The 16,079-nt window shown below is 34.6% G+C and overlaps 1 protein-coding gene across 2 annotated transcripts in view; it reads left to right on the forward strand.

The window, feature by feature from the left end:
- Positions 1-16,079, forward strand: part of EDIL3 (EGF like repeats and discoidin domains 3) — a 411,614-nt gene that overhangs the window by 297,060 nt on the left and 98,475 nt on the right. For both annotated transcript variants that reach the window (XM_036914224.2, XM_057493705.1), the window contains 3 exons: positions 9,734-9,889; positions 11,194-11,338; positions 15,369-15,553. In XM_036914224.2, coding sequence (XP_036770119.2) covers positions 9,734-9,889; positions 11,194-11,338; positions 15,369-15,553 — 486 coding nt within the window. The remainder of the gene's footprint in view (positions 1-9,733; positions 9,890-11,193; positions 11,339-15,368; positions 15,554-16,079) is intronic.

The following is a 16,079-nucleotide window of genomic DNA, read 5'->3' on the forward strand; positions in this document are numbered from 1 at the left end:
GGTAACAAACTTGAGATAGAGAAAAACAATTAGCTATTCATAAATTTACTCATAAAGCTAATTGCTTATTTAATACTAGCTTTTGCCTAAATTACAACCATAAATAATTTGAAGTATGTTATTATATAGTAAGTATATTTGAAATGCTTATGCCACTGAATTTTATACTTGGGAATGAGTCTCAGAAAATACTTTGGTGTGTAACAGGACTATTACATCAGATGTCCATACTTAAGTCATTTTCCTTGAGAACAGGAAAGGAAATGTAAGGAACTGATGATCCCTTCCCCCACATAGAAATCATTTGCCAGCATTGATTTGAGAATGAACTTCCTTATTTCATGGCATGGCTACTCATTCCCTACCTTCCTTCTCAGTCATCTTCCCTTACCAAAACCCAACCTAATAGAATTGATGTATAGCCTTTCATTTCACTTTCCCTATGTTTATTTAGACAAGTGAATTGTTGGAAAGTGCATGATGTTGTGTTGTATATGAGTGGTTGTAAATTTACATAAATGGTATTGTGTATATGTCATTCTGTTCTTTATTTTTCACACATTCTCATGTTGTTTTAGAAAGCTATGTATAAATGCAGATCATCACTTCTTACTCTTAGAAAGCATGCCTATGTGAATCTGTGTAAGAGTATGAATATATGCATGCATGTGCCCACATTTTATATTTTCAATCTCTGTACCTCTAGGGATATTTACTTAAGCTGCTCTTCTTTGCTAACATAAAACAAAAAATTCTGCAATCACTATGTGTGTGCTTTTCTCACTGAGCACATATGCAAACATTTTTCAGGGAAAAGTACACAAAGAGAGGTTGCTTAATCTTACTAACAACCAGCAGATTGAAGCAACTATGCCAGTTTATACTCCCACATTAACAGAGGGATTCTTCACCAATACCTGATACCATCCTACCCTTTTGTTGTATCACTCTGTCGGCTTTAAATTGCTATCCTGTTATTTAATTTGCATCTATTTAATTAATGGTAAATGTTTACCTATTAGTATTTCCTTTTCTCTTTATTGCTTTTTAATATCCTTTGCTCTGTTTTCTATTGGTTTCTTCATCTCTTCAGGGTGTCTGTGTGTATGTGTGTGTGTGTGTGCTTTTAAAAACCAAACTGTATTAATAGTCTTTGTATTCATCTCCATCACATACAAGTTGAAGTAAAAAAAAAAAATCCAGCTCATTAAAGAATGTCCTTGATGAAGCATTAATTATCATTAATTTCATTAAATGCCAATCCTTGCTATGTCTTTAATACTCAGTGTGTGAAATGGAAATTACACTAGAGCACTTCAGCTGACTACCGAAGTAAGGTGATTATCTGAAAGAAAAGCTTTTGAGCTATTGTGTGAGTTGCAAGCTCAACTACTCCCTCCTTTCTTGAACACCATTATTCTTCAGCATACAAATGACAAACTTTTGACTATAGATACTCGGATATTTGGCAGATCTGTTCTTGGAAATGAACAAAATAATCCCGCATCATTAAGGAAAACAGCTGACAGTATTTGTTGCTAGTGATAAAACTGAAGTTTCAAGTGAAAACTAGAATTTGGGAAAAAATGTAACTGCCAATGTGAGCTCAATAGCTTTCAGTACTTAAATATTTTTTTGATGAAATTGGTGGTGATATAAATGAATGTGACTTTTGCTATTATATAATAAAATGTGTCATCATTTAGAAAATTGCACAGCAGAGTAAGCATATATTTCATGAGTAAAAGATACAAAGTGTAAGATAAACCATGACTTTTAATATAAGGACTATGAAAAGTTCACTGGTAGATTTCAGACTCCACCCTGTGACTGAAATTTAAAAAACAAAGCTTGTCCAGTTTCGATGTGGTAGCAGAGAATGTACACATTTGGAAAGGTTTAAATACTCCTTCATTTTCCAATTGCATATCTGTGTGAACCTGGATTTTTTTCATATACTTCAGCCAAAAAATATTTTGTAGTAGGTTGATGTGGAAGCAAATATGAAAATCTACTTGTTTCCTCTTAAGCCGTATCTTAAAAAGATATGCAAAAATGTAAAATAACCTCTCCTCTGTAAGTTTTTGGGTTTGGACAATATAATTATCTTTTATAAAAATATGGTGTTTAAGTTAAAATGTAGTTGGTTCATTACTGTTGTTTAAATCAACTTAAAAACATTTCTAAAAATTTCTCAGTTTTAATTTATAATACAGTAAGCATTGATATATCTAGATATAGATAATGTAGATATAGATAGAAATATAGATATATAAAATCCACAATGCCATGTCTGAGTGTGTTTGTGCTTTGGGGCTGTCAATAATTTTTAAGACTAAAGGAGTCTTGAGATCTGAAAGTTTGAGAACTCTTACACTAAATAAGCCCTTGTCAGTTTTTGACATTACAAATATCTTCTCCCAGGCTGTCACCTTTCTATTAACTTTACCTGTGATGTACTGGTTGAATAGAAGCCTTTAATTTATTTTTTGTTTTTTGGAGCCAATTCCATTTTTCCTTTCATATTTTGTGCTTTTCTGGTGTTCTTAAAAGAAAAGGCTTCTTCAATTCTGAGGTCACAAAAATATGTTTCTCCATTTTCTTCTATTAGATGAATGATCTTACTTTTCACATTTGATCTTTAGTACATTCCAGTACAACTTGATTCTTCTCTATATAGAGTATCAATTTTCCCAACACCGTGTCCTAAATAATCTATCTTTTTTCCCACTGACTTGTAATGTTGCCTCAAGTGTGAACATATATTCAGGTTTCTTCTTGATTCCCCACTCCAAATCCACATGGATATTTATTTGTCTTTGTGTTGGTACCACATTATTTTTAATTAAAATAGTCTCATAATGTCTTAATATATGGAAAATCCCTCCCCTCTTTTTTTACTCCTTTTCCAAGATTCCTTTAGATACTTATTAATGAGAGTTTATTTTTCAATGTATATTTTTAAATAAAAAAGCATAGCTTTTTAGAATAATTTATTATGGTGCATAATAGTATCCTTCTGGATATTAATGAAAACTGCACAGAATTTACAAATGAAATTGAGGGAATAAATGTATTGTCTCATTAATTACAATTTATACTGGTTTCCTGTTGTGTCTTTCAGTTAAAAATATTTTTCTTAAGGTCACATTAATTGCTTATTAGGTTAATTTCTATATATTTCTTAATTACTTTTGCTATTAAAAAGAGTATCAATCTCTTTTTACTATAATTGTATTTATAGTAAAACATCCATATATTTCAAGTTTGAAGACTCTGTAGAGATACTGTCAAAATTCTTCCCTCTTCTCTCCTCCAGCTATGTTTGCCTTCTTTGAAGATACCATTGTTAACCAGTATTTGTTTTTGCCTTCAAGACATTATAATCACATATAGAAAATATGTATATGTAATATTCGCTCCTTACAGTAGTATAAGCAGGAGCATGTACTACACACTGTTCAATTGCTAAAGTATTAGCACTCTTTCCACATAATTTCCAGATAATTCTTCTTTGATACCACATCGAAACCTGGCAAGCCGTAATTTCTTAAATATTATGCTAAGATCTCTCTTGATCTTCTTCCTCTCTCTTTCTTTCTGCCTCTCTGTCTCCTCCTCCTTCCCTCCCACATTCTTATTCTTTTCTTTTACAACTGAATAGTATTGCATTTTGTGGACTTTTCCATAATGAAATGACTTAAGCCCCTACTGATAGACATTTTAAATTGTTTGAAATTGTACTCTAATATGTATAGTGCTGCAGGGAACAACTTTGTACCTACCTCAATCTGCCTATGTGTGATTATATTTATTGGCTACATTCCTAGAATGAAATTACTGAGTTTCAGAAAATGTGTATTTGTCATTTTATTTCACCTCACTAAATTGTTCTTCATAAAAGACTACGTTACGTGTGCTCCCATCAGAAATGTACAGGCCTGCCTATTTCTTACACATTAGCTAATATTGTGTAATAATTTTTTTTCTTTTGGCCAATGTGAAAAGTGCAGTGTAATATCTTGGAGTAAATTTGATTTAATCTCTGTCATATGTAAGATCAGCAATCTTGTCTTATGTTTAAGATCCATACGTATCTCTTTTGATGTCAACTAATGAAATCCTTGGCCCATTTTTTTTTCTAGTAGGTTGTTTGTGTTTTGCATGTTAATATGTAAGATCTCTTAATTTCTTTAAACAATTATTTTGCTATATTATATGATCTGGAAAATATCAATCCCAGTTTGTCATTTGTATTCTGACTTTGACTTTTATCCTAATGAAAGTTTTGATTTAACATAATAACATTTTTAAAACTAATACCTTGTATGTCATTTTTATCTCTGAGATTATTTTTAATTCTGTATATTCCTCTGGTCCTTTTGTGGATTCCTTTTTCCCTTCATGCAATTACTTGGACTTTAGTCTGGGATAAGACAACAGATACTGGCCTAAGTTTATCTATTCAAGTTGTCTTCTAAATTGTCCCACACTGTTATTGAATATTCTATCTTTTCTCCACCTATCTGAATATCACTTATTTCATTGTTCTTACATAGTGGGATTTAGCTAATGATTTTCTATTCTGTTTTATCGATCTTTCTGCCTTTACATGTGCCAATATCCCACAATTCTGATTATTTATCTTTTCAATTAATTGCTGAAATAGATTAATTACCTGTGATGTGATATTAAGCAAACTTAGAGAACTTTTTCATTAGCTTTTATTATTTGTTGCTTCTCTTGAGTTTTCAAAGTAAATTGTTATATCGTCTGCCAATATGGGCAATCTCTGTATCCCCTACTATCGCCTGAGTTACTGCTCACACGTTTATTGTTCAGCTGTCTCTTTGCTTGAAATCACTCCCATTGGAAACTGTATTTAGCTTAATTTTAAACTTTATTTAACTTAATTATATTTTTCATTTTCAACATTTCCAATGGTTTCTTATTTATATACTTGTTCCTGTATTATGTTCAAAAATTTCTTTATCATTTTAGGAATTTAAAAGTTTTTTTTTTTAAGTCTTAACCTGTCAGTTCTACTAAATTAGTTATTTTTAGTATTAGTTCTGGCTTTTTAAAAATTATTATTGTTCTTCTCATTAGGATGCTTACATTCCTCAGAATTTGTTATAAATAACTTGGCAGCCAGGTTATATTCCTAGAGGGGAAGGTGAGACCCAACCCCTGGCCTCAGCTCCTCCAGGTGGACTGAGGTGGTGCAAAGCAGGTGCCCATGATGGAATTACAACCTGTACTCATCCCTATTTGTATTTTCCCTGCAAAAGACCTTGTCTGCCCAGACACTGCTGTTACTAGGATCTCCAGCCCTATTTCTTGCCTCCTTAGTCCATAGACTAGGGATTTGGAGGACACAGGGGGAAACACTCAGTGTTTTGTTATTTAATTTGTCTGTCACTTAGTGATTGGAGGCTCCCCTTTCCAGCCCAGCCCCCTTTCACCACTGCCCCCTACTGGCAGTGGGCTGGAACTGGGTAATGAGGAAGGAAACAGACAAGCAAACTGAGAGAAATGGTACATCTAGAAAGCTTTTCCCAAGTCTGTCCCCTGTCATGGTCCCTTAGCTTTCCCTTACACAGATCCCAGACACACAGACCTAAACTAGACCTCAAAAGTCCCATTGCACTGAGGGTTTCCCATGGGTTTTTTATGTTAGAGTTTGATAAAACTCAGCACCTCCTCAGCCACTTTCTTGACCAGGAGCAGCTCCAGTGCTGGATTTAGGAGAGAGGACCAGTAGCCCATGCTAGTTGCTACCTTGTCAGGAACCCATTAAATTTCCCTTTTCTCCCATGTTGAAGCTAGTGGTTATATTCACACACACACACACACACACACACACACACACACACACACACACACACAGTAGCCCTCAATGTCTTATTAGTACATAGCTTTAAAAGTTGTTTTCAAAGTTCTTTTTATATGGTTATCACCATTATCAGCTCTTATAAGTATAGTACACCTCTCCAAATCCAAATCCCCTAATATTAAGTGGTTAAGGGATAAAAATAAAAATAAATGTTCCTTTTAATTTAAAAAACAACCACAATAAAAAAAAACCCTAAAATTAAATGTTCTAAGAGCTTTCTAGGTGCAAGGTGTTACTGTATTTTTACATGCATTATACTGTATAATCTTCACATGTAATAATTCTATTAAAATCCATTTTACAAGGAAGAAATTAAATAGAAGGATCCTTAGAAAAAGCGTCTAAGATAAAATCAGCGGGAAGTGGCAAGAGCCAGGGTTGAAACCATCAGTCCTTTTTTACTTTCTGCCTGGCCTTTGCGTGGGTTCTAGGCATTCTAGATCCAGATTATGTTTTTTAACATTTATAATATTCATGCAGGGGATACAATTGACTCAAAATACCTTAGAATGCACTTTTACTTTTTTTTAAGGCCATACAATATATATACTACCCAACTACCGAGTGGAAGAATAATTTCTCTGAAACTAGATAAACAAATGAAAATCTTTTATTGCATATCCAGACATCCATCCAGCTCAGGGAGCACTTCTGGAGTTCCTGATGCTATCCCCCGCAGGCCTTTAACATGGTGTCTGGGGTGGTTCATACTGGCACAATAAAAGGCAACTCACCCTGTAGCCAATGTTATTTTAAAAGACCATAAAATGATGTTGGAATGTGATGAAAGGGGATTACTTGCAGCAAGTTTTGTGGTGGAGATGTTTTCTAAAATCATGCTGTAGTCTTCTCCTAAGGCTTATTTTACTTCTCACAGCAAAATAGATTTCTGGTATTAAGGTTGAGAATGACCCTGATGTTGAAACCTTTTCCCTTTTATATTGCATTGCTTATTAACCAAGCTTAATAGTGCTAGATAAATGAGAACTCAAAAATCTAAAACCTAGTAACTGTTATTAGTCCCAGAACCTGTATTCTTTAAATCAGTGTTTGTTTTAATTTAATGGAAACAGTACTGATACTTAATTAAAAATACCTACTGAAAGTAGATACAACTCAAGTTGGGTGCTAATTTACTCTCTGGAGTTCCAGCCCCCTAAGATATGTCTGCAGAGTGTATAAATATTAGTACAAATAGAAATCTTTTAAAACATCACTTCTAATGATTTAGAGAGAAACATGCACTCAACTTTTATTTTTTGATTGTTGTACTTCAGCAATTTAAACTTTAGAAAATAGCTTACAGCTCATCTGCAGAGAAAATTTGGCCATCTGCAGGAGGTATAAACAAGATCATTGAAACAAGGTAAAAGATGATTGAGAATGGAATGTTCAGCAATATCAAGTGTAGAATTTGGTTTCCAAAAATGGGAGGAAACACAGTTCAAAGTGTCTGCTGTTTATGTTGTATGTATTTGAAAGATTTAGGCTAGGGAGAATTCTCAGTATTAAAAAAAAGAAAAAGATTGTCATACATAAGATACAGAAAGAATATTGCTCTTCCATAGCAATGTGCTAATTTAGCTAACATAATGAAATAAAGACTCTTTGGGAGGTTACCTATTCTAAATCCAACAGTAAAAGTTACAGAATCGGTCTTTAAAGAACTAATTGAGTATAGAGAAAGTGAAAGTTTCCATGGCCAGGATTCTCACCTGACCCTGCTCAGCTTGCCCACCGCACATGTGTGGGCAATACGTTGTTACTGACTCTATAGAGAGCTCCCCCCAGTGCTCTGGGCTGCACGGCTGCAGGACAGCAGAGGTTGGAGTGGTGGCAGCGCAGAAGACAGAAACTGAGACAGCTGCAGGAACAGAGAGGCCTGGAGGCAGAGACCAGCTAGCTACATGCAGCGCCCTGAGATGGATGGGATTCTAGTGCTTGACCTGACACCGTGAGAGTAAAGTTGGGTATAAACCCTTTCACCCCAAGAATGTTCCACTGTCATTATTTGGTCTTACCAAATGAAGAAGAACTGCCTGGGGCTGAGACCCACTGGCAAGACATTGAGAAAAACGTTGAGAGAAATAAGTAAAATTAATTTTCATGGGGGATATTCTCTTATTTGAGCCTCCAAACAAGAATAGTACATAAAATGTATTCACATCAGTAATTATTCTGAAATGAGAAAAGTAAGATTGTATGAGTCAGCTCATTTAACATTGTTGGAGGAAAAAAAGGACCACAGAACCAGAATTTAAACATAAATGCTATTTCTAAGGTTTTATTGCCAGAGTGACAAAGGGTGTACTCACCAGTCAGAGCCTGGGGACTATCTCCCCACCAACCCCCAGCTCCTTAACTCATCCAAATTTCAGGTTTTCTTGATCTCAGTAAGACTGAGAACTCCTGTGAATATCCATTGGGAAGGAAATTCAGAATGGAGAGGAAGGCAGACCTTGCCATGTTGGAGATTTTCAGAAGCCTAAAAGGCACTGACTACATGCAGGATTCAGGATTGCCCATAACACACTAACACATTCAAAACCTACAAATCAAGGGAAATGAAACATTGTAGGCCTTTCCATGAGCCATAGTGTTTGTCCAGGCATGGGAAAGCTTTAAGGATTGTTTTCATAGTTCCAGTTTTTAACTTTTTGAATATGTAACCTGAATGTGTGTATATATATATATAAATAAGACAGTGATTTATACGAGGGGCTGGCTTCCTCATGCACATCCTCTGTCACTGCAGGTGTTAACTTTCAGAGTCTTATGAAGAGCAAAAAACCTTAAACACTTACATGAACCTGAAGATATTCTGGTTTTCTCTGTAAAATGGTCTCTGAATTACTAACTTAATGTTGTAATATACAACATTTAAATTTTTCTAATTTGTAATTAGTGAAGAGAGGACCTTCACAGGAATTTGTCAAGAACATTGAAACTGAGTTTAAGATGTTACAGACATCATAAAGGTATTTTAAAGTGAATAACAATTTTAAATGTTTGCCAAATGTGAAGAAAATATCATTTTTACATTGTAGCATTTAATTATTACACATTAAGTGTCAAAAGGAGACCCCTATTTAAATAAGAGAAGGAAAAATAAAGATTTTATGAGAGAACAATTACTCCTGCAGCAAACTATGGTAGGATCATTTGGAATGGGGAGAAAATACCAGTTAGAGAACTCGATATGATGAAATGAAGAGAAAGTCATTTTTAGGTGACACGTCCTCCATGACCGATAGCGGAGACTGTAGCATAAAGATCTGGAGATTAAAGATGCATTGGTTTGTGTTTGGTTTGGTTTTTTTATTTTTTTGGTCATCATTGCTGCTTTTACCTTGACTTATTCTAATACTCAAAGCTCTTCAAGATTTTCATGTTTTATTTTAAATTGGAAATTTGTGGAAGCCTAAAGCTGTTGAGACACATTAGCAATTTTATGGACATTAGAGTTTCAAAGTAATGTCTCTGGGGTTCTTTTGACAAGATAATATTCCCATTTTTCAGTTTACTAAATAACAGCTCTGTGTCATAACCAACCAAATGCTCCCTATCATAGTATCTTTGGGGCACATTGGCCTTCTCAAAGTTTGTTCACAAATAACTACTTTACTCTCGAAGAGCATGCCAGTAGAGAGAGATTTTGAAGCTTACCTTAACTTATATTTAATATTCATCTGAAAATAAAACCACAGGAAAATTACCCACTTTTTGTATTATTTTAAATCCATCATAAAAAATAAAACATCGCATTTCAAAATCAATATTCTCAGTGTTGTTATCCTAAACTGTGAGGTTATCGTTAATTATGCCTTGTCTCCTCAGATAAATTTACAAAGAAAGATGAGAGTTACTGGTGTGATAACACAAGGAGCCAAGAGGATTGGAAGCCCAGAATATATAAAATCATACAAAATTGCCTATAGTAATGATGGAAAGACCTGGACAATGTACAAAGTAAAAGGCACCAGTGAAGACATGGTAAGACTGACTTAACATACTTAATTTAAAAGTAAAATCCTATTAGTAATTATTGATTACCACATGACTAGTGAGTCTTCAGCAGAAACCTTATGCTGTTGAAAATAACTTGGTGATTTTTTAAAAAATTGGACTAGTTAGGTAAAGGGAATAAGGGGTTTTTCCAAGTTATAAATGTGCAGTGACTACTTCCCCAGATTTTACTTTTACTCAGATTTATTTGACTACTTTCACACTTTCTTCTATGTTACTGTAGCCTTGTGTATGTCAATTTTATTTTAACAATAATCAGCTTTCAATTTAATTTTATTGCTTTGACAGATTGTCTCTTCCTTATTCATATTTCATAGATCATAACTATTGTTTTTAAAAAGTTATTATATTTAAAGAAAGGCACCAAGTGACAAAAGATGTATATTTGTGTATACTTCATATTGGAAAAAAATTTTGTTCTTCAATAGAATAAAATATTTTCAATGGAATTAATATGAGTGTCTCCTTTGCCTTTTCACATGACATTCTCATTTTTATTAACTTTTGCTCAAATTTTTAAATTTTAAAACTATCAATACTTTGGTGCAGCCCATTTAAAACTGAGTCATAAGACTGCAATAAATTTTATGAAAATCCTTTTAAATTATCTTATTAAATAAATTTAAATAAATGTTTTTGATTACTAGTTATATGAAAGGTATGAAATTTAGGGAATTAAAAATAACACATTTTAGCACTTAATTTTTGAAGGGAAGCAAAGTTGTTCACTGGAGATACATGAATTTAAAATTATGAATCTCTTATCCAGTGATCTGGGACTGACTGATAAGGAAGTAATGTTGAGGAATCAGACCCTAAAATATTGAAATTCTGATCATAGCACTAGAGAGAATGAGTGATCAAGAAGCACAAGAGAACACTGTTTTCTACAAAAAAAAAAACAGTAAATACTAAGTAGCAAAATGAACAGATAGGCCCAGTTTAAGTTGAAACTTTTAAGGTGCCCATTTTTCAAAATAATTGAGAAGTACTCCCCTGGCTCTGAAGGACTGGCCTTAAAATCAACAAGACGGTCGTAGTAGAGTATAGATTATACCACAGGCCACAGTGGTTTATAGCTTTAATTAGGATAGATTTTATATTTATTGCTGATGGTAAGGTGCTTGCTAAATGCTCCAGCCCCCACCCCCATACTATTTAATCCAACTACTGGAAGATTATGTTTGGAAGGATATAGGATCAATATATGAAGTAAATAAAGAAGCTGTTGCAGTTAACACTTTTAGATTCTGTAATGTCTCTTTACACAGGTGTTCCGTGGAAATGTTGATAACAACACACCTTATGCTAACTCTTTCACACCCCCCATTAAAGCTCAGTATGTAAGACTTTATCCCCAAGTTTGTCGAAGACATTGCACTTTGAGAATGGAACTTCTTGGATGTGAATTATCAGGTGAGTCTTTATATAATCTATATGTGTTATGTTCTTTAAAGAGAATAAAAAACACATTTATATGTAGTATGTTACTAACTTGCAATTTTTCAACACCCATAGACATTCATTTCTGCTGCAAAATGCATAGTTCAGTGAGAAACAGTATGTGTGTGTGTGTGTGTGTGTGTGTAGAATGAACAAGTTCTAAAACATGCTACAAAATAGAATTAGTGTAGAAGGAGCAATGTTATTTGAGTAGTCAAAGGAAATACAACAAATTCTCACTGGAAACTTTTGTCGAATTTAAATTGTGTCTCATTGTTTTTAGTAGTAACTATGATTTATGTTTAGTGACAAAATTCCAGTAAAAACTAGACTCTGCCTGACCTCATAAATTGCAGGTATATTTAGTCTATATGGCATAGAAATGTAAGGTTTATCTTTGTCCATCTACCATAAGAACTTGGGGTTTTTTTTGTTTCTTTTGTTTAGGTTTTTATGAAACATGTAAATTTATCATTCCTCCCAAGGAGACAATACTTCAATACCAAATTGCTGCTATAAATTCATTCTTGGGTCATTCTTATCTAGCACTCTGCTTATTGTACATGGTTATCCAGCTCAAAGATAATCTATCAAAGGACTCAGGCTTAAATAATTCTTGTCTTCCAGGAGTATTAGTACCGGATATAAAGATGAAGAGTTAGACTGTGGATTTCACAGTGGTCCCCTTTCAATATAACTAGATTCTGAACCAAACAGAAAATCTAGTCTAGTATTTCCTGTGTTATATTTTTGGCAATTGTTCTTACATTTCTAGCATCAACTATTACAAGCTGTCTTTGCCATCATGGCCTGAAATTATTTTCTTCAAACCACTATGTTGTGAAGACACTAAATATTCATGTGTGCTCCACTTTTAAGTATAACCTCCAAGTATGAAAGAGTTTTATCACACTTAGAATAATACTAAAGTAGGCACTTTAACCTCTAATCTATTTTCTTGAAATGAATAAGTTCTCAGTTGTCCCTTTCCAGGGATGCGTCCTCCTATTTTTAACTAAGTAGTAGTATTCTAAGAATCACATTTTCATATTATATGTGGACATTTTTATGAAACAGCCAACATACATCTCCAAATGGGGATGCTTTCCTTATTTTTGTATTTTGAACTGGCTTATTGGCTACCAGAAATCTCAGCAGAATTATTGCTGTCCAGAGTTTAAATCGCATGTCACTATATCATCACGGGCCAGTGTCATCCCAAAGTCATTCATCATAAAGCAATCAAGAGGAAGTCACAATATGATAAGGTTTGTGGCAAGCCTCAGTTTTTAGTTGCTTAACATCACCTTCCCCAATTTTTCAGTCATTTGATTCATGAGGGTCAGTCTCTCTTACACAGCAGGTACATCCCTAAGGTATGAATACATTGTACCTTCAAATTTTTGACAAGAAGTTACACCTGACATTTTACGGATTTTATGTTCTCAGAACAAAGCCATACCCCATCTTCCAACCCAACAAATTGATTTTGAACTTGCATGCAGAGAATAATCTCTCTTGATGGATGCTTTTAAAAGCTAGATCACCTCACTGTAGGAATAACTAGTTGTGTTGTTAATTTTTCATTTTGTTCAGGTGCTGTCCACACTGGTCAAGGAGCTAATTAATTTATTTATACATATGCCATCATATGGATGAGAAGGGAAATTTGCAGTGTGAGGCAAATTGGCAGAGAGGTTAGCTATAACACTTGGAAATAAACAGTAATATAATGTACTAAACTGTTTCCCACAATCCAGTGCAACACTGTAAAGCCCAAGGCTGCCTTATTGTACCCAATAAACTGTTATAAGGTCTCTCAGCCTGCCTTAAAGATCAGCAGTTAATCTTCTGCTAGGCACTTAAAAGGAAAATCCCCTATGTTCTCTGATAGAGATATGACTCAAGATGCTTAAAATGAAATGGATCATGACTATAATTAAGGGAGGAATCATCATTCATTCATTCTTTGAACAAATTATTCAGCACTTGCCCTGGGATAAGTACTAGACAACAGAGTGGGTATGAAATGAATTCTGTGACTATGCACAAATCATCAAAGTAAAGGCATCCCTGTTCCATCCAATATCACAAAAGGAGAAAAACAACTCCCTTTCCTTTTCGCTTGTATCTCTTCTGCAAACCAAGCAGTTTTACAAAGACTGCAGTAGCAGGATTGGGGCTGGGGGGTGCGGCAGAGGTAGTAATAGAAGAACAAGTTAGAAATCTGTAATACGATGTATGTTACCTTACAACTGACTGAAGAGAAATGGCACATCATCAAGACTTTAGAACTTTATAGAATCTTGGAGGTTTGTCATTAAGTTTTTCTCCTCCAGAATTTATATTTAGATTTAGAGCTATTGTGATCATAGGACTTATGGTATAGGGCTCCTGCCCCTGAAACCCAACAAGACTGTGTGAAGACACAATTGGCTAGCCCTCCATGTCAGGTTTTGTCTTGTTTGTATAAAATGGGCATGTTCTAGAAGGTGGAGGTGAAAGCAAACATGGGGGAGCCTTAAGAAGAAAGAAGTGATCTGGATTGACTAGGAGAGAAAGCCTTTAATTGTAGTTAGGGATTGTTTATCAATGAAGAGTTCTAAAACCCCTTTCTTAGAGCCTGCACTTAAAATAGCATAGTTTTAGCAACCGCAACCAGTCATAGTATGTTCTGTAGCAATTGCTGATTGCTGATTTGGGGACTTAATGTTCTATCTGTTGGAATGAGCTTTATGGAAGTAATAAAAATAGCTGACATTTACTGAATGCTAGCTATGTGCTAGCATGGTTTTTATATTAACCAATTTCTTAGAACGTTTCTTTGCAGCAGTTTTATTATTATTATCACCATTTTACTGATGGGGAAACTGAGGCACAAAGTGGCTAAATAATGAGTACAAAGCCACACAGCTAGTAAGTGGGGAAAAAGTGGAGTATGAGGAGAAGACATTGATTGGAGCAGTCTCCTCCTTTACCTTCACTTTCTTGATTATCAAACTTACTGTGTATGTTCCTTGGCTAAAATGTTACAATTTTACCTATGGAAGACTCAACCACTGGCTAATATGATAATAGAATCATGCTTCCTGTTACAAGCTTTGTGAATTCACAGTTGAAATTCAAGATCAGAAAATTGTACATACATATACAGAACACACACCCACACACGATTTTTCAAGGACACAGAAACCTAAATTTTGTACCATGTTAGACCTGAAAATATGTGTAGTAGATTTGAGAATCTTCCAAAACTACTCAGTACTAGAAGTTATTGAGTAAGATTGAAACATAAAAACTTATAACAAAAGCCTTCCCAGTAATTGTTTTTGCTAGTATTAGCTAATTTTCTTCTGTTACCTTACTTGTTCATTAAATTCTGCACTTGCACAATGCTTGACATATGGTATACATTGGATCAATTTTGGCTCCCCTACTTCCAGAAAGGCTTTGTGGTGCTTTATCAGTGATAATGATTAACACACGTTTCTTGTAAAACAATGCTGTCCAGTTAGAATATACCTTTGGAGCAGTTTGTGAAAATGACTTTGTATGGAGTGAATTTTCATTTGCAGTATTATGGAAAAAAAATACAAGAAAAGAAAATATACTTTCTGAGAAATATTCCTTTTGTAAAACACAATGAAACTGTTGAAAACCAGGGAACAGGCATCAGGCTATCAGTAATGAGACAAGAGAGAGCATTTCAGCATTGTTTTCATTTCACAGTATCATCTATCACAGAAAAGTAGTTTGAATTGTCTGTCTGGTTTTCAATTTTTCTAAAATATATTCAGACAAAATAAACTGAATTGGCTATCTTGTTTTTCAATTTTGTTCCAGATTTATTTCGGATGATAGCCTTTTTTGAATTTAGATGTTCTCTCTTTAGGGCAGTGAATAGCATTATGCTTAATCTTCTCTTGCCTATCCAAAATGAACACAGAAAACTTACAGAGTGATGAATTATTTTTCTCATGGAACCCTTCTCATTGTCTTTCAGGCTGTTCTGAGCCACTGGGGATGAAATCAGGACACATACAAGATCATCAGATCACTGCCTCCAGCGTCTTCAGAACTCTCAACATGGACATGTTCACATGGGAACCGAGGAAAGCGCGGCTGGACAAGCAGGGCAAAGTGAATGCTTGGACCTCTGGCCATAATGACCAGTCACAATGGTTACAGGTAATGTTTACAAAAACTGCCTCACCAGCCATTGCTCCTCTTCCTTACAAGATTTCCTGTTGGTTAGGTGAATCTCAGAGTTATTACCTTCATACAAACTTAAATGTGCCTTTCTCTTTGGCTTGACTAAATTGGTAAAACAAAATTTCTTATGAAGCCATGTCTGTATGCTGTTTGTACTCTGAGGTTGATTTACAGATGCGACTGTTGGACTGATGCAGCAGATCGTACCAGATCACCCTATAGGCCAGTTCAATCGATTATGAGAGCATTTGCATTTTAGCTCCCATCTCTTGTAATGCTTCATGTCACAGCAGAAATCCAAACTGCCTTGATATCCTGCCGCCGGCCTGCAGATTGTTCACATAGAATCATGACTCATGACTTGCTAGCTCCTTACCTGTGGTTGCTAAGCAATGGAGCGATTTGATTACATTCTCGTAAGAGCTTTTAGAAGGAAAGCATAGACACTGCAGTCTGTTTATCACTTGCAAATGAAGTAAGGTTATAGGCAGGCCTTTTTAAA

The sequence above is a fragment of the Manis pentadactyla genome, chromosome 2, assembly GCF_030020395.1.
Source record: "Manis pentadactyla isolate mManPen7 chromosome 2, mManPen7.hap1, whole genome shotgun sequence".
In the NCBI taxonomy this organism is placed as follows: Eukaryota; Metazoa; Chordata; class Mammalia; order Pholidota; family Manidae; genus Manis; species Manis pentadactyla.